Genomic DNA, 22,680 nt, shown 5'->3' with positions numbered 1-22,680 from the left:
ACTTTTTTTCTTTAGGTCTGCTCTTGTTGCCATCAATTCTTTCTTATTCTGACAGGAACCAGCCTCCATAAATTTGGGTGTCCATCTGGAGAAGGTGTTTACAGTCAGGAGACGTTAGACGTGAGAAATGAAGCACTCCTTGCATGTTGCATGCACAGATGTTTGTGCCCAGATGTCTCTGCTGATTCTCTCTCCTCAGGAGCTACGAGATGTTTTATGATGAATCGACATATTTCCTCTCTCCGGGGGGACACATTTTTGGTAAGCACTCGATCTCTGCCTTCACTTCCTGTCTGCTCTAATAGCTTCCAGGTGAGAGGTGTTCCTAGGGGCTCGCCTGGGAACGCTTATTAAAAACACTTTTCCTATTGATACATTTGGCTTGATTCTTACTGGACTTGACAAAGAAAAAAAATCTCATGTTTGACCTGATGTCACAGGGAAACAAGGCTGACTTCTTTGGCCTTGCTGTTCAGGCGTTGTTAAACAGCAGAACCTGAAATCTGAATCGGGGTCTATGCTTTGCATTTGGTTTTCATTATTTTTCTACATGAAACCTTTGGGAGCAGCAACCAGGGATGAGGTCATACAGCCAGTGACAGCCAAGCCAAACATCCTGCCTCCTCCACAAAGATGAGGACACATGAAAAAGGGAAGCAGGTGGAAAGTGGATGCCAGGTTCTCACTCTTTCTCCTGGAGGTGTCGAAGCGCTGAAGGAATGAAAATACTCCAGGATGGTTTGGATAGCCCCTCATCTTCTTTGGAATGCTTACAGGAGCGAACAATGAGTTTTGCAAAATTGAATTGTCACAATCACCTTCATTAAAGACACTTGGCATGACTGACCCATGTTCATCTGTCCAGGAATAATGATGTGTTACTATAGGCAAGACTAAGTATGTTGGCCATTAATATTTCTCCTTCCAGTGGGAAAAGAAAACCTGTAATGAAAGGCATCCTGATTAGAACCACCTAAACTGACTGAATCACTAAATGATCAGTGAAGAAACTGATCATTTAACATAATCAGCTTCAAATATCATCAGTAATAACAAAAATCACACTCAAATAGTAATCACAATTCTGAATAAATCTAAGATATATTTTCATTCAGTTTAAACTTCATTAGAGGTTATCTTTTATTCCTGATCAATGCTGAGATAGATTTAACAGAAATGTGCTCTAGTCAATAAAAGTTAATTAAATGCTTTCATTTCTTTTACGTTGCTCTAATTCGCAACACGTCACCTCAGCGCGCTTTACAGTCATTAAATCAAACCATCCAGACAGATTGTTTAAAAGTTTCTATCTAAAGAACCCAGCAGACTATCATGAGTAACTCCACATAGCAGTGTTTAACACATTAACTCATATAGCAGCTATTTATAGTAAATAACTTATTTACCCAAAAGTAATACTCATTACTGCACTTAATGCATAATGGCAAACTGGATGTTTTGGAACCTATCTATGCGCATTAACAGGCTTTATCTAGGCTTGAATTAGGTGGAAAATAATGTTGTTTAAGAATACTATGTTAAAAAGGAGTTAGAATTACTGTATTTCCAGTGTTTGTGTATAATAAATAACAGTTAAATGTACCTAGTCACCTTATATAACCATATCAAAAAGACCCAAATGTCATGATCTTGGTGCTGATGACTGGCTGGATTACTTATTCACCTGTGTAACTCCACCCGTTTTCTTGTTACCGTTCCTCTGACCCACCTGCTCCTGCTTCTATTTAACCAGCTCTCTAACCAATCATCAGTGCCAGATTATTCTTAAGCCAGTGGTGAGAGTGATTCAGCGTTACCTTAGTGTTGATTACTGATTACCTAATCCTGACCTGTTCTGAGTCTAAACTACTGAGCCTGCCTGTTCCCATCTGATCTGTTTGCCTGACCTGTCTTTGGACTCCTGTTAGATTCTGCTTGTTAATTGAACTTGGAACTGCTTCCCATCACCTTCCTGGATTTCCCTTCAGAGCTTCTTTTGACTTCTGATCTCCTGGTTCTGAATCCTGAGTACGTCCTCCACATCGGCTTTGGCTTCGCTTTCTGGATTATCCTGCCCTCCTTCATCTGCCCAGATCTGGTTTCCTGCTTATTTTCCTTCCTCCAGGGCTACGGCATCTGGGACACTCTAGGCAGTGCCGCATCGTGATGGCATCCCGCTAGCTGGATCCTACCTCATTCTCTAGGCACAGACTAAGCTATAAAACAAGAAGTTCCTGCAGCTCCTACAGATCTGCAGTTTTTAAATAAACACTTTTGAGATGTATGTTTGCCTTGAATACTGGGTGGTCCTCTGCTCTGACATTGACACAAAATCCAGTTAATTAGTATAAAATAAGACTATATACTCCAAGCATCAATCCTGAAAGTGTTTGATTGTCCTTTTTGAGCCTAAATAGAGCCTCAGCACCAAGCGCAATGAGCTAATACAAACAGATGTGGCACCATCTACAAACAGGACCAATTAACTACCGGAGCGCAAGATGAGGGCCATTGATGCAGCTCCTAAATAAGTTCTAACTATGACGGCCATGCTGTAATACCTCGCAGAAAGTCAACTAGCTTTATGGTACTCCATTGGTCATACTTTTTTTCCCATCACAACTCAATTTTTATCCCATTCGGAAGATTTCAATTTAGACCCAGCTCTTGAATTTAATCTGTTGGTCCAAAATGGTCTGCTATCAGATGCCATTGATTAGTGGATACAATTTACACAGCATTGCTTTAATGTTTAATCATTATATTTTGATTACCTAAGTTAATATATACAGTTCGCTCATTGATCTAATGTGTGTAATGGCTAATATGCACATATAGTCATATAAATACAGTCATAGATGTATTAATATAGTGAGTCTAAATGCTCTCTTTGATTATACTGCAGTTTATTTGTTGAAAAGCTCACCGCTGAGCCAACCGCAAGTAAACTGGGAGCCAGAGCAATAAGAAAGTCCAAGACACTCTGCGATATCTACAAAATCTCAAGCAGCGTCAACAACTGACAACATTAGGTGATCATAAAAGAGGTACCATAGGAATCCAGTTTGTGTGGGTTGTGTTTTTGTGTTGTTCACTCCTTCCACCACCAGGTGGCTCCCTGTTCTCGTTGGTCCCCCCACACACCTGCGGCTGGTTGGCTCATTACTGAGGACTATTTGAGCTGTGGACTGTCAGTACCTCGACGCCAGAGTGTTTGCCAGTTTTGGGTACTCTAGCCAAGCTGAGTTTTGCTTAGTCTAACTGAGTCTTTGTTTTCACTGAGCCTAACCTTGTTTTTGTCTTTGCCTTTTCGGCAGGAAGCTTTCTGCAAGCTGGATGTTTGGCCTTCTTCCCCTGGAAGGATTGTTTGAGTCTCACACTGAGCAGGGGGTTAACCTCCACAAGTTCCATTCAAGTCCTCCTGGATTTCCAAGTGACAGTCCGCTCAATAGCTCCTCAGGATCCAACCAAGTCTAAACCTGTCCACCTTCCAACGAGTCTCTACCTCTAGATAAACCCACACTAACTGGATTCTGGGAGAAGAGGTCTTCTCAACCAACGTGAGTCCCGTTTTCTCTGTCTCTCCAGCCATCGCTCAAAGTTCCCATGGATCCTGAACTAACCGCTGATACTTCCCTTCCCTCCTCCAGTTCCGGTTCCCCAGCAAACTGAGTTTCCTGAATCCAACCCCCACTGTCCTTATCAATAAACCTGTTTAAACTTTTACCCTGGTTCTCTGAGTGGTTTACTGCATGTGGGTCAGATCTCTTAAGAAAATCATGACAGGTACCAGCTGCTTGGGTCCACGATTTCCTATAGAATCTAAACAAGGATTGTTCCTGAGGGTCAGCTGCCCTGCATTAACTCTGAAGCTGGATGTAGAGTAGCAGTATCTCCATCACCATAACCCAGCTGAGACAGAAACCTGAGACACCTGAGAGTTTCAAGCCAAACATAATCTTTATTAGACTGTTTCTGTACAAAAAGCACGGATCACAAGAAAACAACTGAGGAACAGAAGACATGCATCTATTTACAGCATGGCCAGGTACAGAAAAACCAAGACCCTCAGGTGGGGGGTGGAGGATTTCCCCATCCTGGAGGGTTCATTCTTAAGACAATAATTAAACATTGTGCTTTGATATACTTTGATATATTTCATATTTCACAAAGATGATATACCTCTGCCCTCTTTCACATTGAAGTAAAACATCCAAAAAGTTTCTGTTTCTGGTGAAACTCCGAACTGAGGACCTTGATGGAGAAACACTAGACCAGACGGGTCAGGATGGCAGGTCACTTTTTTCCTTCACAATTTCAGTCCGGTTTCACTGATTCTGATTTACAAGAGTCAATATTTGAACTGAGGGAAAACCGGAAAAGTGCGAAGTGGGAAAGGAAAGAAGAAACCAGAGCTGGTGTTCCAATCAGACTCTGCGGATGGGATTCAGGTTTTCACAGAGATTCCCAATTCCAGACTTCTGTTCTGTTAAAACGCACTACACACTTGGAAAAGTTCTGGATATGTAGGTTTAACCTCAAACGTTAAAAAGTAAATTATATAAGAGTGAAAAAAATGTGAACCGCCTATTGTTGTTCTGTAGGAAACTGCTGGTTCTTTCATTAAACTTTTAGATTAATCCAAGCTGTGCTAAAATAATCCCTTTATCAATAAGTTCTTTACGTCTTTCTTCTTATAAGAACCAAAAACATTTCATTGTAAAAGCCGAGCCCTACTGATGTTCAGAGCCACTTCTTTCTGTATAAAAACAATAAATTATAAACCTTTCGATTTTTTTTCAGACCCTGAGAAAATCCTTCCTAATGAGTCAAATATTCTCCTCTTATCTCTGCAGGAAAAATATCTGAATCCTAAACTGTTTCTTTGTTCCTGTGACAGAGAACCTGAGGCAAATTAGATCAGGAACCAAAACTTTCTCTAATCGCTGCAAAAATGAAGGATTTCCTGACAGCAGTTCAGAAGATGACTGCAGAGCTAGGAACACAGTTCTGTAGGAAGATGATCTGGATTGTGTGGAATGTTGACAGACCCACCAGAACGGATATGAATGGAGGTTTTAAAATCTGTTTTGTCTGTAAAATAAAACCTCTACCTAAGGAATGAATCCCTGATAATGGAACAGGATGAGCTTTGTGGATGAAAACACCTGGATTTATATTGTTCTCTCATCTTTACTCTTCTCTTTTAGTGCTCCAACCAAAACAGTGCATTTAGAAATAACCTTGAATATAGATTTCACAATAATTCACACAGAACAAGAAAAAAAGCAGGAAAAACACAGTCTTTTACAAAAAGTTAAATATCAGAAAAAAGCATTTTTATACAAAAGTGATGAAAGTTTTATTTCCTGCTTTCGAAGATCAATAGTCATGTTTTTTTAGGCAATATTTTTTTTTTTTTTTTTACAAAAACAGGATTTTTCTTTTTCTCGGTTATTGTTTTTACAAGATCCAAAGGTATGAAGACATCCATGTGTTTACAGATATAATCCAGACTATCTTTCAGGCCTACATCACAGAAGGAACGCCCCCCTGGTAACATGGCAAAATAATCCCAACAAGGAGAAACAAACAGAATAAAACAGTCCCAACTCTCTTCTGGTTCAAATCTAAAACTGGACACATCAGCTGATAGAAGCTATGTAACAGAAACAAAGAAAGAAAAGTCAGAAGAAGCAGGAAGATCTGCAGCTTCCATCTTTACAGAATAAGGAACTCAAACTGATGGGTTCCCCCCTCCCAGTCCCAGAAAATAAGCTGAACTTGGTCCAACTGTGAAATGGAAGTTTTCAGGCCAACAGAATCAGAATATTTAGGATTTTAAGTGGGTGGAGCAGGGAACTAAGATCCACCTTCGGTTCCACTGAAGATGATCCCAGAGGAGATTAGTGTTTTTTAAAACCAGACTAATGTTGACCCTAAAAACCCAAAGATCAAACCTCTGATGGCTGAAATTGTTCCATTCTTCACTTATTTGTGTTTCAGTCAAATTTTAAAATGGTCTTCCTTCAGCTCAGCTTTGAGCCAAACTGAGGCTCCCATTGCCTCTGATTCAGTTCCAGAGAAAATAGTTTATAGTTCTAGAACAACAGAACCAGCTTAAGACTATCCAGTCTGTGAAAACATCCCACTCTGATGTCCTCCGTTGGTCTGATCCGCCAGCAGGGGGAGTGTGATGTGGTCTGCTGGTGGTGGAGGAGATGAAGAAGAAGACGACGGAAACAGAGGTGGTTCTGGGTTAGAGTGAGGTGGCGTCGTCAGATCTGAGGCGTCCTCACATGGGGGGCACGATAAGACCAGCCATGGCTGAAACACACAAATGCTTATGTCAGATTTAACTGAATTCAGATAAAAGAAATTGATTAATAAATGTAATAAATGTTTCTGAATTGAAAAACTGCATTTGTGTGGATATATTTAATCCAACTTATTATATAGCTATTTATTTAAATATAGTAAAAATATTCTTAAGTTTTATAAATACTTTCATTAAAAATATAATAAAATCAAGTTAATACTTAAAAATTACTCATTTTAACTAAATTGATTTATAATGAGACTGTCAGTTCCTCCTCTAAATTAAATTGGAAAATAATTTAAAAAAATACAAACATTACCTATATGATATACAGTTATTTAACATAATTTCATAGAAAAACATATGCATACATTTTAAAGTTGGTTAAATTAAATCAGAAGAGAATCTCGCTTATAACAATTGTATTTAATCATCTAACGTTGATACGGTAATTCCATACTAAAATGAGCACATAGGTGGAAAATGAAGTTCCTCAATGTAAAATATTATAAATTTGTTCTTCTTATCAATTGAATGAAGCATCTGTGCTTCAGTGACCCCACACGTGGACAGGGCCCTGATTTTAAGGGACAGGTTGTTCTACATCTGTTGACTCTTAAACAGCCATCTGATTGGCTGCAGCTGAAGAACACAGACATGCCGATATTTCTGATTTTTACGACAGAAATTCCTTTTCTTCCATTTTAAACATAGGTTTTTCCTTTCAGTAACAGCAAAGGGATACAACTATCGAAGAGGAACAGACCCACGCTGGAGGGCTCTTTAGTATATTTCCTTTTCAGGAAGGCTCACACTCCTGAAAAGAGCTGTCTAGAGGTGGACCACTGAGCCTTGGAGCATCGATCAGCTGGATTCTTAAGGTAAATTATCTTCTGATCCATGTCTGGTGATACCGATGTGAATTGCTATTAAGAGACTGTAGTGAACCAACAACTAAACATCCAACTGACTTATTTCTGAGTCCGTCTTCTTGAAACTGATTTTCCTGCTCTGCTCAAAGGAAACAAATGGAAATGGCTTCAGTTATGGATCAACTTTGACCTCTGACTGTTCACAAACAGCATCACAGGGATGCTGGATGTCCCGCCGTGGACCACGGGGGGAGGTGAAGGGGTGGGACGAGCAGGGGTAGGGTGTGGGATGCTCACCCTGAAGGTTGCTGCCATTGGTGGTGGTGCAGGTGGGGGGCGGGGAGGTCTGTGGCCGCACGACGGGGGCGAAGGCGCTCTTCTGTTTGACTGTGGAGATCATATGGACAGGAGAGAATGAATAAGGGCCTGGGAGCAGAGGAAGAACAGGAGGAGGTGAGGAAGACGAGGGGTGACTTGCAAGCAGATGGGCGGGTGAGGCATGCAGGGAGGTGGGGGTTGTGTGTGGGGGGTAAAGATGGAGAGGAGGGTGAGGAGGAGTAGGATCGGGCCATGGTCTGGAGGAGCAAACACGTCCAGCAAAGTTGATCCATAACCTGAAGGAACAAACCAACCTGATGGGAGCCTGGGGCACCGGCTCATAACATAAGCCCTGTGCAGGAGTGGGTGGTGTTTGAGTGTGTTGGTGTGTGTGTGAGTGGGTGTGTTAAACCCATCAGCTGGTGGTGAGGTGTCGTCTCATTAAAGGAACAGCTACACATTTTCCGTGACCTTCTGTCAGAGAGCGAGGTGTTCAGGGAGAAACATGGGGAAACGTCTGACTCTACTGGTTATACTGGGAGGTTTTTGTTTTTGCTCATTAGTACATTTAGAACAGATACAACAGAAAGTTTTTTAGCTGTTGGTCAGAAAGTTATCCTAAACTGAAGTAAACTTTAGGAGATTGTGCAAGAAGCTGAATGCAGCTTATCTGTCTGAATGATTCCCAGCTAAAATCCAAGGAACTTGTCACTTCCAGATTGAGCCAGGTTCTAATTCTAGTTCTTCAAGTGTCCTTCTTTAATTATCTTTCCTCTCAAATGTTGCTACTTTCCCAGCGTTTTATTGTCATTATAGTGTTACAAATACAGAGCAAGGATATTAACTCTCTGCATTTAACCCATCCCCCTTGGGGAGCAGAGGGCTGCCATTGTGTGGCACCCGGGGAGCAGCGTGGGGGATAAGTGTCTGGCTTAGGGACCCGTAGTGGCAGTCTGTGGGAGTGGGGCATGAACTCAGAAGCTCAGGATTCCAAGCAATGCCCTAACCACTAGGCTGCCACTCCCCAAAGCAGACATTAATGTAAAGTGTGTTGCATGAGGACCCACACTGGCAGCTCATTCCCCCCAGCTGGGATAGGAACACAGGCTCCCTTTTTGCAGGATAGGTGACTTACCAATTGAGCTAGCCAGTCACTAAATCTCCTCTTTCCTAGGAAGAGAGATAGCTGAAAAGTCAGGGGCTTGATGCAGCGGTTTGGATGAACAATAATGGAATATTAATGGATTAATAACTATGCTCTAACTGGAATAAATCTATTTAATCTGTCAGTCTGGATTGAATGGACCACTTGGCTCTGGAAATTGACTTAATGTTTTAGTAAATAGCCTTGAGACAACATTTGTGTTGAAATGATATCATATAATAAACTGAACATAATTTAATCACTTGTTTTTACAAACTCAAAGTCTTCATGCATCACTGAGTCAGTCACCCTCCACCGCTTTAAGTTTCTATGATGCATAAAAAAATGTTTCCAAATATGGGAATTTTTATTTTTCACTGAAACATGCACCTTTAGTCTTTACAAAGACTAAAAGGGCAGACTGCAAAGCGCAGAATAACAAGCTCTTAGAAAATTGATGGAACCCCCCGCATATTAAGAGCACGCTGTTTCTAACATGGGCTGTTACCTTGTTGATTAATCCACGGTGGAAATGTGCTGAAATTGGTTTGTTTGTGAATTGAGTCAGGCTGCAGCGACCAGCTGAGCACCTCAGTCCAGCAAAGTTAAAAGCAGAGGTTGGAGATGTGGAGTCAACGAGTCATCTCCATGTCATGTATTTGTTCTACTCAGCCACTGAACCAGGTCCAATCTGCACAATTGAATTCACTGTGCAGATTGGACTCACCTGGTTCAGTGGCTGAGCAGAACAAATACATTACATGGCTCTTTGACTCCAAATCTGGTTAAAAGTATGTTTTTTTTTTTTGGTTCTTCTGTAATCAGACACATTTGTCTTAAACATACGTGAGTTATACCTTTGTCTGTTACAGAGCTGTCATCAGCAGAGATTCATTTAGGCAGAGTCGACATCTTTCAGCGATAAGCCACCAGCAGAGGACAGTGTCGGCCTGTCAACATAACTGACATGCTGACACTGCCGGAACAAACAACAGCTACGGACACCTCAGATAAGGACCTCAGATAAGAACGGAAGTTAAGCTGTAGTAACTGTAGGAGGGGGGGTAAGAAAATGACTTTATAGAGATAAGTACGAGTCAGTTAAGTGACTCCCAAGTCTTGAACAACTTAATCAGGACTTCCACATTATTATTAATAATTAGGAATATAATCTCCTGAGGACCAACTGAAATGTAAGCCACATCCAGAGTCTTTCATCCTAACAATCAGATTCCATTTAAAGATGAAACAGGACTGTCAAAGTTCTGTACAAGTTCCCTTGTACCTGTGACCATTTCAGTCAAACTGGGAACCTAGTCTGAGGAAGTTTCGCTAATGTTTCAAATAAATATTTTACATTTCCGGCCAGGCGGCCAGACGTCTTCTATCTTTTAACTCCAGGTATGATTTTCAGTCCATCTGAACGTGTCGCTCTCTGCTGAGAAGAGAAATTTCTCTGGAAAACATGGATGTGTTCCTTTTGGAGCATCCAGAGAGCTTTTCTGTGTAGATGACCCATCTGAATATGAATCAGTGAGAATGAAGCGGGGATGTAACGTGATTTATCGCTTCATGCCAGCATCTGTCACTCCTCACATTTCTTCATTGTTCCTGTTGTTCTGGAGTTAATGGATTGCGCCTGACGCAGGAATTCAGGAAGGATGTGGTGAGGATGTTAGTGGGGTTAGTGAAGGAGCAGCAGGAATGGGATGATGGACAGGACGACGGTCAGGAGGAGAGAAGGAGTCAGGATAGGGATGAGCAATGTGTGGAGGTGTTCCCACATACATTACATACACACCACACACACACACAGTGGGAGCCTCTGCATCAGGAAGCTGCAGCTTGGCCAGGCGTTGTTTGGTCGCCGGGGACAACAGCATCACCTGGCTCGGAGACGCGGATTGAGCTCGCTGCCGTCTAAACGAGTCTCACTGAGACTTGTTGAGCTTTTTGAAACAGAAGCCAAAACAATGAAGGGCTCCCGGCGGGCAGCTTCTGACTTCACCGCGCTCCAAAAACACACCTGCGCCTTCTGAGCTTCAGCTGCAGGGATGCCAATCAGCTCTTGCACCAACAGTAGTGGCTCGGAGCTATCCTCCTGCAGCAGCTTCATGCTCACCTGCTGCACACCTCCCTCGCCTCACTGAGTCAGATTCCAGGTGGACATGGGTAGGACCAGACTGTCTGCTTCCTGTGCCATTTTACTTCATTAAAACTGAATTTGATAATATCTTTGAACACCCCCTGACTTGTGTTCGCCCTGATTCTGATGCTTGTGATCATCTCAGACGCCAAACAGAGCCTCTTATACTCTGATCCAGTTAGAAATCAGTTGATATGAAACAAATTTCCTTCATTTCTCAACCTTCAGCATATTAACACATCTACTTCCTTCAGAACCCCGACCCAAAAATAGTTGCTCTTTCTGGTGTCTTTTTTGCACGTTTAAGTTTCCGTGTTACGCAAGAAACTTAAGCCTAAAGTTAGCTAAATTACTTAGACTTAGACCGACTTTATTATCATTTTGTACACAGAGTGTATACAAAAAGAAATTTTGTTTACTAAACTTCTCAAGACATTTCAATTTCTAAAGTGCAAATAATTCTTTGTTGTTTTTCTTGATTATCTATTTAAATGCTCAAAAAGCTGTGCATCAATTCAGATTATTGATATCCCTTAGTAAAAAGTAGTTTATTCGAGTATACTAAAAATGCATTAATTTTATACTTAAAATCAGGCAGTGCATTTAGAGTTCAATTATTCTAAACTATATTTCATATACTTAACAATAGTATAGTCAAGTGTACTTGACTATACTATTGTTTACTTTATTGTTTACTAAAGTATACTTTAAGTATGCTTTAGTAAACTTAAAAATGTCCCGATTTAGTTTGAAAAAGTATTACTTTAGTAATACTTCAAGCACACTAAAAGTACATTGTTCGTTATACTTTCTAAACTTAAACTTAAGTATTCTTAATATAATTTACTTCAAGTACACTACTTTTTGCTAAGGGATACTTTACAAACCTGTGATGGATATGAGCAAGTATTTTACACTATTCAAATCAACACCAAAAACAACTAAAACCTGACCTGACTTAACATGCTAACATTAACATTAGCAATATTGGTGAGTTTGCATTGAATGCCGTTCCAGCAACAGTGTCCACATTTGGGTGCCGTCACTTGCTTGACATATTGCCAGCAGTTTGCATAACAGGCAACAAGCTACACTCTTATCACTCCACCATAAAAGGATCTTCTATCTGCTGCTCCCAGTTTCAACTTAGCTGGGTTTTAGTGAGAGATTCATGGTGCTTATCTATCATGTAAAGTCGAACAGCGTCAATCTCTGGAAGATCCTACAGATCCAGAGATGCTCCTGGTTGGGGGAGTCCAGGAGCCGCGCTTCTCACACTACTTCTGCCTGACCAGGTCCCACTTTAGGGGAGGATCACCTTGACAACAGAGGTAAGGTGAGGCGGCGTTCTGGAGCTCAGGCAGGAGCAGCTGGAGACCAGAGAATGAGCCCTAGCAGAGACAGCACCTCAACCAAGCAGCAGATGGCTGAAGCCAGCTCTGGAGCTGCAAGAGGAGGATGAGTAATGAATGATTTAGCAGTGCTTTTATGGGCTAAATTAAAACAACTATATTAAAAGCCACCCACTCACTTCTTAAGAGAGTTGCTTACTTCTTCCAATGTTCACAGTATTTTTCTATTTTTTATTACGATTGAAAAAAAAGCTATGTCTCCACTGTACCTCTTTACCCTGCATCACAGCCGAATCCCCTAAACAGATTTTTTTAACTCTTGTTGCAATGCCGTTATCACCATATTTTTGCCTTTCGCTAGAAGTCTGTTCATTGCGTCACTTTGCACTGTAGCACTCCTGTAGCACTCCTCTACATAGGGATACCCTAAATCGATCACTCTGGCCACTGGAAATAGATTCAGTGTGAATGCCTTTCTCAACAGCTGTTTAATGTGTAAAAATCTGCTTCAACAAATTTCTCAACCATCAAATATTAAGCTTGACTATATCAGTTAGACTAATCAAACTGTTAATGTAATCATATATCATCACTATTGTTTTATTTAATTTGTTCTTAACCTTTATAGGGTTTTGGGGTCACTACTGATGCCTTTTGACTTTTGAGTACAAAACTTACCACATACATTTTATTTTATTGCATCAAGATTTTTTGACTCTGTCAGAGATCTCTGTGTTAACTAAAGAAAGCCAAAACATTTAACAAAATATTTTACCTCACTAATACTGTTAGCCATCAGCTCACCGACAGCCAGCTCTTCTACCAAACCTTAGTCCTTAAATAAAACGTTGCTGCCTTTTCCTTGAGGTAAACACAAGGGGCTCTTTCTGAAACCCGACATTTATACTCCAGTAAGATTTAAAAAATAGATAAATAAAAATAATGTGTAATCTGATTTTCTCTTTTTTTTTTTTTTTTTTTTTTTAGCTGAATAAAATATTACAGCATGCTAGAAAATTTTAAACAAATCTTTTGAAGAAAAGCAAGGCCTAAAAAAGTAACTAAGACTTATAGAACAAATAGTTATCAAAGAGCATTTTTCGTTGTTGTTGATATAAAGACTGACACCAAACACCATGTAGTAACAGGGAGAAATAACCTCTGAGAAACATCTATTCTGAGATACGTACGTTTGATGCTTAACCCATCTTTAGCTATACTAACATTAAAAAAAATAGCTAGCGATCATTTCTGATTGCTCCTAATACTGCCTCCTAATATTAAGACCTACAGCTAATGATGATTAAGTTCTTTAAATTAGCTTTAAGCGATCTAAATGTTAAACCACTGATAGAATGCATTGGACATCATGAGACTAAGCTGTGTCACACAAAAGCGATTGCATTGAATTAAGTCAGGACTGCTGCAGAAGCAGCATTAAAACTGCACAAATAGGTTATTTTTGTAATCAAGTTAACTTTTATAAGTAATGACAGTTTGACTTGAATGTGACTGAAGTCTAATTTAAATGCAATGTAATATTCGAAAGATTTCAGAAAAACATAGTTCACAGGTGCTGGACAGGCCATGCTAGTGTTATGACTCTTTACCACTACTGTTTATGTCCTATCTGCTTTGTCATAAATAAATATATTTGGCCCGAATTTTCTTTTTTATCCTCTCTCCACTCCTTTAGTCCTATTTTCTTCGTTTTTCTCTCTGTCCTTCTCTGCACCACTCACAAACCTCACCTCCAAAAAAGGATGGGGGGGAAGTATCTGTCTTAGTGTGATATAAGCCAAGTCTATTTATTTCTAGTGGATATAAAATGTAATTAAGCTTTTTATGAAAATATATGACAAGTGCTTTAGTTATTATGTACTCATTTGTGAAAAGAGAAGGTTGGGCACAGCTGGTAATTAGACAAGAGCTGGGCATGCAGAATGACGGGAATGTGGCCCCATCACATCACTCACTACCACTGTTCTGTGCTGCTTATCAGTTATCACAATGTCCAGTTGCTTGACAACTACCATTTTGTCTGTTTTTATCTGGAAATCCCACAGGATTCCCACAGCTCTGACGTTATCCATCACCTTAGAATGTGACCAGTTAGATGCATGTATCACAGGCTTTTTTAAAGGTCTACATTATCTTCTTTTTGTACCTAAATTCCTTAGAATATAATTGAGAATTTACACTATAATGATCTGTTTGAAGAGTTTGACACAGCTTTTAGAGCTCATGAAAGCGCTGAAACAGTACTGGTGAAAGTCCATAATGATGCTCTCAAGTCCTAAGATAATGAATTGGTACGTGTACTTGTCCTGTTAGATCTCAGTGCTGTATTTGATAAATATAGATTAGAATACTATGTAAAAAAAAGTTGAACTTGCTGTAAGGGAACATTACTAGCCTGGTTTAAATCGTATGTGTTTAACAGATCATGATTATTCTTCTTCAAACTCCAGGGTTGTTTTTGGTGTAACACTTATATCCTGGTGAAACTCCTTTCAGGTAAATGGAAATTTACAATTTTAATTCTAAAGTATAAAGTGATAAATAATCAAGCTTATTCCTACATCCAAGGTCTAACTGTTCGTTATATTTCTACCATAGTACCTTATTATTACTCATTTAATTTCCCCTTGGGATTAATAAAGTATTTTTGACTTAAATTCTAATTACATTCGATCACAGGTTAACTGGTGGTTCCTTACGGTTTTGAGGTTTACAAATATGTCAACTATGAAATGTTGATCTTTACTTCTAAATCTGTAAAATGAACCATACTGATAGCATAATGATGTTAACACAGGCAGATTCTGTGGACAGTTAGTGGGATCTTTAAACCTCAGAGATGATGTCCATTGATTCCCCAAGCAGCTAATCCATTGCATTACCAGAGAAATTAAATAGAAAATACAATTCTGTCTTTGTTCTCAAGTTTTAACAGCAAATACATCCCTTTTTTTATGGTGCCACATTGACCTGATTAGTTAATATTTACATACAATGTGACTTTAAAAGTTGGTGTTAAGATATTAAGCTTCTTTAAAACGGTTCAGTTTTTGACTCATTGGAATTCTGTGTTTTAAGTTCTGGGAATAATCCTTGCTGACTAAGTACCTTAAGCATACATCAAACTCAGCCTTTAAAGATGTTTCGCTATTATTTATATATTTTTTTTATATTAAACATTGTGATGCAGTTTTACCCAATGCAATGTTTTAGATCTGAACAGTAGATGTTTATCCAGCATTAGAGGCAGATGTGCAGTATTGTGTTTACATTAATTTTTATTTAAGGCCCTGCATATGAAGAAGTTATTTTAGAAAATGTTTGCAGAAACAGTTTCTTTGCAAAAAATGTTTGGTGGATTTATGGATTAAAGTTTCTCAGGAAGCTCCACCTTGCCAATAAACTGTCATAGCATCACTGCTGGTTTTAGTTTCTTTACACTGCCTAAACTCAGAGGAAGCAACGCAGAGTACCAAAGAACTGCAGCTCCTTTCAGTACCTACCATTGTTCATTAAAGAACATTAATAAACCAGTGTTCTCCTACAAATGTTCCATAAACAACATTCCAAAATCAGTTATCCCTGACAAACTTTCCCTGACTAACATTCCCAAATTGATGTTCCCTACACATCCTGCCATACTGATGTCCCCTAACCAGTGATCCCTGACAACTTTCTCTTACAACATCACAGAAGTCCCACACAGTCACACTCTCCCCAGAGATGGCTAGAGTTGAAAGATGAAGGCTCTCCTCCTCCTCCTCTTCTCACTGACCACTCCTCTAAGGGATGAAGGTTTGATTTTATCCAGACATCGACTCACTTGCGTAAGCAGAGTTGGCGGTGGATCCATTGAGGAAGCTGGGAGAGCCAGGGACGCCGAGGTTGGTCATCCCAGCAGCTCCATACCCGTTCATGGTGGATGTGATGGTGTTATAGTTGGATTGCTGAGGCGTGGAGCTTGGCACATATCCTCGAGGAGACACGCTGTTTGAGTTACGGGAATAACCTGAGAGGATCAGAAAGATAAGGCATTTTTTTGTTTGTTCACAGACTGTTTGCATCCTCAACCGTATATCATCTGAGGAACTCTAAACCTCAGGTCAACCGCAGGACCAAAAATGATTTAAAGAAAGTTTTTGAGTTGCTTAATGTCAGATATAATATATAGTTTTGTCTAAAAGCTTAATGTGCAACAAAAACAGGTGAAATTTGCAAGAGAATGAGTAATCTTTTCCAGCTATGTATCTGGTCAATGACGTAATAAAACAGATTAAAAAAACACAGAAAAAAATAACGTAGAGGCCCTTCTATCTGTTCAGTATAATCTTGATGAAAATAAATCGCATTTTGTTGTTAAAAAAGAAAAAATAGGAGAATACTGGTTTTCTTTTCAATATCATAATAATGTATAAGAAACACAAAGTTCCATGAGTCAATCAGAAATAAAACAGAGGAGTTTGGACCGGGCCAAAGGAGCCATGACCTCTTTGTTTATCCACTATTTGTATAGAAAATTTGTAGTTACTCCCTATTACTCACTTCAGATTGATTTCAATATTCCATTTTTTACAAACATTCCTTAATGCTGATCTCTTTTACTTATACTTCCAAAGCAGCCCCACTTTCATCTTCTCTCTAAACTGGGTTCTGGTTCTGATTCACTAGAGTTCTGTGAGGCCCATTAATCTGGGAAGAATCTGCAGCGGAATCCCAGATATTTTCCTAGAGAATGTTTTTAGATGATATTTGGTGAGATGACTGTTTTCCCTGCCTGCTCTCCTCTCAGCTTCAGGAACGGATCAGAGGAGGAAGTAGAAGCTGTGACGCCGAGCTGCTCGGAATTAGCCTCGTAAATTACCCGGCTGCTCCGTGGGATAATGTTTCTATTAATGCTTTAATCACAGAGGATAATTACGGAGCAGCGGGGAGGACGCCCGGCAGGTCCTCGGTGTAATGTTTCAGTGCGAACAGAAACTGTGGAGTTATGAAAGCTCGTTTCCCATGACCTCATGGATTCCTGAGAGGTGTTTGCTGCCGGATTGGAGAAGCAGATGGGGGCAGTGCAGGTGGGAAGGGTTTGCTTCCTGCTCAGGTGCTTTCATAAGCTGCAGGTTTTTCAGAGCTTCCAAGGAGGACCCTGGTCTCCATCTGCAGCAACCAGAGCCCTAACCTGAGGAGTGGGAATGCTTTATGTCTTACCCTGGTCGGCTTGGGACGCCTCGCTGATGTTTACAGCCAGCTGACTGCTGAACGAGTTGACGGCCATCATCCCGGAGTGAGCGGCAGAGCCTGTGAGCGATGGCAGCTGGTTATGGCTGCGAGGGACACTGTAGAGAGCCTCGGTGAGGTCGGCGGCTCGCTTCAGGATGATCTCCTGCAGGGAAGGAGGAGAGATATGTATAGGTTTATTAAAGATGCTTTTTTTCCCCTACTTTTGCTCCCTCTTAAGAAAGCAGGATACATCAATCACTTTCCTGCTAAAACTATAGAATTTATATTTCTGACAAAAAAAATTATTTCAAAATTGTTGTAAATTAAGAATAAAATAGAAACACAACCCAGTGATTGGTTCTGATGTTACTATGGCAACACAGGTAGTCTTAGCTGGTCAATTAGCCAGGTTATCTGTTCTGAGAAAGCTTGCTGTCCACTGCTTCACAATGTTGGAGGGTGTGTTCGTTCAGAGGGTATCAGTTGCTCTACAGATCTTCTGAGCTTTGAATATGACAGCGGTTGAGGTTTCAGTCAATCCACCTAGGATCAGTCAGACCCAGTGTCTAACATGTCCCGATGTAGACATTTCAGTCGGAGACATCCTGATGATATCTATGTAAGGAGTGCAGTTACATCTGGCTGTGATTAAATCACTCAGCTTGTATTTTGGTTATGAATCTGACCCGATCCTAAGCCCTTAAACCCAATCAGATGGTTTCTTCCTGGTCAGAGGACACTGATGTTAAGGCTAAAACAATAGATTCTCGAACAATAGGTTCTCGGATGGGTGGGGATGTTGCGTCATGCTCACCTGGTTGTTGTGGGGCATCCCATAGAGAGCTTCCACCAGGTCAGCCGCTCGCTTCAGCAGAACCTCCTGGGAATGACAGAAAGCTTGGTTTAGAAACCTGCTGCTCACAAATTAGAACTAAACTCATTTATCTTCCAACTTGCATTTTATCCTGAAGCCACTAAAACAGTTACTGACGTTTGAACTAAAGGACAGAGAACAGATGTCTTCCCATCAGGAGAGGAGAAGCCCAATGTGTACAGGTCACTGACCTCCAAGCAGGTCAGCACAGTCACATCACTCAAATTACAGCATCAGCATCAGAAAAGCGGGTGCTCCCAGAGAAAGGATGCATTACTGAGACCTTATCTTATTTTATTCTTATATCTTATTTTTACATTGTTTATATGGGAAGGATTGTAATGCACTATTTATAGGGGAGGGGTGTCATTTTACTGTATGGGTTGTAATTTTACTTATTTTATTCTGGCTTATATATATATATATATATATATATATATATATATATATATATATATATATATATATATATATTGCTTTGTTGTACTGACAATATAATTTTTCTCTGTTCTGTAAATGGGTGCACTGCAAGAAAATTATTTCCTGCAAGGGATTAATAGAGTAATTCTGATTCTGAAATGAGACGAATAAGAGAGGTAAGAAACTGAAAAAGGAAAAGGTATTGATTTGCTCTGAAAAAGCTAAAAACATAGAGAAGAAACAATAAAAGGGATGAGCACTGAACAGACAAAACAGAGAAGAAACAAAACAAAACTGAAGATGATCAAATAAAGGATGCAAAGAAGACAAGGAGGAATAACAGAAGGCGAGGAATCCCAGAGGAGCAGCAGTGAGGAGGTGGAGGCCTCTGCTGGAGCTCCTGCAGGTATTACACCTCAGTGAGATCAGCTGAGAGAGATGTCAGTCCTTTGAGTTCAAATGATATAAGGAAACATAAAAAAAAAGCATCTGGTTCTGACTCCGCCCATCCTCCACCTGAAGGTTTCAGTCCCCCTTAATCACATTAGACAGCTTCAACACCAGAAAAACCATCAAAGCTCAATCTAAGGACTTATAATCCTGCCTCCAAACCTTTACTGTGGGTGAACAGGCTCTCCTGGAGAACAGGTAACATTAAGGAAAGGCATCATCCACTTTTATTGTCTCAATAATTCATTCAAAAATTTTTTTCAAGCTACAGCTACTTCAGGAGAGCTGAATATGAAAAGGACAGCGTTTAAATAATTTGCTTTAAATTACATATACACTAATAACAATAGTAAAATAAGAAAGAATAGATGAGTAAGGTAAAAAAGAGTTGTGATGATGATAAAAAGAAAAACAAGAGCAGAGAAGATGACACTTTTTAGGCATAAAAACGTGAAAATATGACAATTTAGTAAATCATAAATTTTTTACATAATTATAAACAAGGCTCTAAAGTGATCAATTTTGTACAAAAAGATAAAATAAAAATAGAAAACAATGAAAGCAAAAGTCAGAATAGGTCGTGTCCACATGAGAACAAACATATCTTTTCATAAACGACAAGATATAATGCCAGTCCAAATCAGGGCCCGTAGGACTACACAAGAAGCTGTAGTATGTATGCCGTGCACTTAGGTGGCACTGTGACACTTTTAACAGAAACACACTAAAATTATCGTTGAAATTATGAGCATCGCAGAAAATACAGCAAAGATGAACCTGAAGTCGCAGAGAGATATGGAGCTATGATGTCTTTGTTTCAGAAAAGACAATTTATACAAACGGCAAACATGGCTTTTGAAAATCCCCTTTCCTGTCAGCCTACTTTCCATAAAACGAGCCACTAGTGCCGTAAAAAAAACAAAAAAAACAAGAAAGAAAAGCTTAATTATCTAATTATCTTAATTATCTCCTCTCACTTCTATTAAGGTGTTAACCCAAAGCTAGACAATGAAGCTAATGAGCTGGATAAAAAAACTGGAAGTTCCCAAGGAGGGTGTGGCAAGAGGTACAAAAAAAATAATATTTCTCCCCACATTTCATATGGTGAGAGATATTTATCTGGAAATAATCTAAACATCAAGACAGGTAAGCAAGATGCATTGGCCACAAAGGTTAAAAAAAGATACAGTATCTATGAATTATTTTGAAGTTCTAGATGCTGAAAGTAAAAAAAAAAAAAACTAAGTAAGCAAACAAATCTATCTATGATATTATCTATTCCAGATCATCTTGGTCCAACCCAGAGGCACTAAAGGTTGAAACTCAGCACAGGAGTACTTTCTGGAAAGGCCAAAAGTAAAGCCGTAATTTTAACATTAACATTTTATTTGCTTTAATAGACCCTTTTTCAACAATTAAAATGGGATAGAGAGAAAAATCATTATATGAACCATGCAATTTACTATAAAAATATGTTGTGTATATAAAATATGCATGTATCTTATTTAAACAAATCAGTTTCAGTTTGTCATATTCTGTCTCGCAAACACCTCCAAATGCAAAGAGTAAACCCAAATGTAAATAGTGTCGAACACTCTAAACTTAGCTAGTGAACTTAACTAAACTAATAGGCTTCTACTTTCACATAAAAGAAAAAAGGTACAAATAAAACTGGTTTAAAACCATTACCAATAAAATGATGCAGTGATTATCACAGTTCAATATGGATTTCATATTTGAAGGGTTTATCTTGAAAAGTTTTGAATGAGGTTAGATTAGCTTTTAAAATAATTTATATTTTCTCCAGTTATTTAATAGCTAATACGCTGGTAGCTTAATTAGTCTCGCAGCTAAGTTGGGTGATTAATGATACTTCACAAAATTACCATTAATCACCAACAAGAATACCTTTTACGTGTATAAGAAAACCAGCGACACTGCAGAGCAAAAGGAACGAGTCAATGAACGAGCTGTGTAGTAAACAAACACATTTTCCAGTGAACCCAGTCTGGTATTGGACAACAGATATTCCTATTTTTCTTTCTTTTCTGGAGCATCTCCTGGTGTTCAAACAACTCTGGCTCACATTCCTACTGCAAGTCTGTAGTTTTCCTCAGAAGAAAATAATAAGAATATAAAAATATGACGGACATGCTGAATGCTCTGATCTTTTAAATCTGTAGAATCAGAGAAATCACCCGCTGGAGAACTTTGTGGTCAGATAGTCCCTGCAGGGATTTCCACTGAATTTTTCCAGGTTCCCCTCATCTTCCAAACGCGTTGTCCCCTGAGGCTGGGTGGAGGAACGGTTGCCATAAAGCATATGACCTCCCCTCTCAGCCAATCAGAGTACAGCCCTGCACACACACTGCTGCGGGTTTCCCACGACCGGGGCCGACCTCGAAGAGATCCTCTGACACGCTTGGGATGTTTCTTGGGAGCAGAAAGAGAATCCTGGAATCTATTTCTGTTTTCTGACACCAGAACCAGCCGTCAGTTCTGTTTATTTTCAAAAGTACCAGAACCAGAAGTGATGACCCAGATCCATCTGTGGTTTGGGGGCAATAAAACATGTAAATATTTAGGAGAATTAAGAAAAAAAATATCTCAAAGCCACCTCTTGGTACAGCAACCCAAAATCAAGGAGGTAGCTCCTAAAGTTGGTTCTGATTGCAGGTTTATCCTAGTTGTCCTTCGAGCTGTGTGAATCTGTGACTCGAAGGAATGTCCTGGAAGTTTCTAAAGAGCAGCTCTTCAAGAACCATGGAAGCTTCCTTTAAGGAAGACAAGGTAATTCCCTGTATTCATGGTTCTGTGCCGTCAGGATGGCGTAGAATCTGGGTTAGCGGTTCATTAGTCCTAAGCCTACACAATATTGACCAGACAAAACTGTTTCATCTCAGCTGGATGTTGGTGCAGTCGGATTCTGAAAGAATTTCCTTCAGAACCTCGGTCCTCCTAATGTCTTCATCCTGCCATTCCTCCTCCTCCTTTTATTATTTCACTTTAATCTTTTTATTTTCTCTCAGTCTCAAACTAATCAAACCTCTCAGTGTGTTTGTGTTTGTGCGTGTGTCAGTGTGTGTGTAATGTGTAGTTCCTGTGGCTTCATTAATCTCCATTAGAAAACAGAAGTTAGTTAATGTCTCCTTCACTCTGCTGCTGCCGCAGAGACGCCACGAGTCAGCAGCTGCTGCCCCCCCCAGCCCCCCACGCACTCACCGACACCCCCCATCCACCTCCACCTCATTCAAGCTCCACTGTGTGTGTGAGTCCTTCTGTTTTCATTACGCCCTGACAGACACAACAGCCTTCTCCAGTTAATGACGCCTCAGAGGCCTCGCCGCTGCTGCTCATTCTCACAGGAAGTGTGTCTTTGGAGCTTCCTGTGAAGGTGTGTGAAGGAGTGTGTGGGTGCCGTTCTGTTTTGTTTGTGTTCTGCATCGATCAATGAATTCTGATCTGATCAAACATCAATATAAGACAGTGCTAGCTACCGGGGGGTCCCTCAGGAGCTTCAGGGTCGAAGTTCAGCACGTGATGTTTTTCT

General features: G+C 39.9%; 1 protein-coding gene across 4 annotated transcripts in view; it reads right to left on the bottom strand.

Moving 5' to 3' along the window:
* Positions 1–5,394: 5,394 nt before the first annotated feature.
* LOC107082714 (transcription factor COE3-like) overlaps positions 5,395–22,680 on the bottom strand; it is a 119,333-nt gene continuing 102,047 nt past the window's right edge. For 2 of the 4 annotated variants that reach the window (XM_015371514.1, XM_015371515.1), the window contains exons 12-16: positions 18,201–18,266; positions 17,375–17,549; positions 15,996–16,181; positions 7,489–7,578; positions 5,395–6,327 (exon numbers count right to left, since the gene is read on the bottom strand). In XM_015371514.1, the coding sequence (XP_015227000.1) occupies positions 6,296–6,327; positions 7,489–7,578; positions 15,996–16,181; positions 17,375–17,549; positions 18,201–18,266 (549 nt within the window). In that variant the 3' untranslated portion in view covers positions 5,395–6,295. The remainder of the gene's footprint in view (positions 6,328–7,488; positions 7,579–15,995; positions 16,182–17,374; positions 17,550–18,200; positions 18,267–22,680) is intronic. The other 2 variants (XM_015371513.1, XM_015371516.1) reach the window with 2 other exon arrangements.

The sequence above is a fragment of the Cyprinodon variegatus genome, unplaced genomic scaffold (assembly GCF_000732505.1).
Source record: "Cyprinodon variegatus isolate N-32 unplaced genomic scaffold, C_variegatus-1.0 Scaffold59, whole genome shotgun sequence".
In the NCBI taxonomy this organism is placed as follows: Eukaryota; Metazoa; Chordata; class Actinopteri; order Cyprinodontiformes; family Cyprinodontidae; genus Cyprinodon; species Cyprinodon variegatus.
This window is presented reverse-complemented; position numbering and strand designations above follow the sequence as displayed.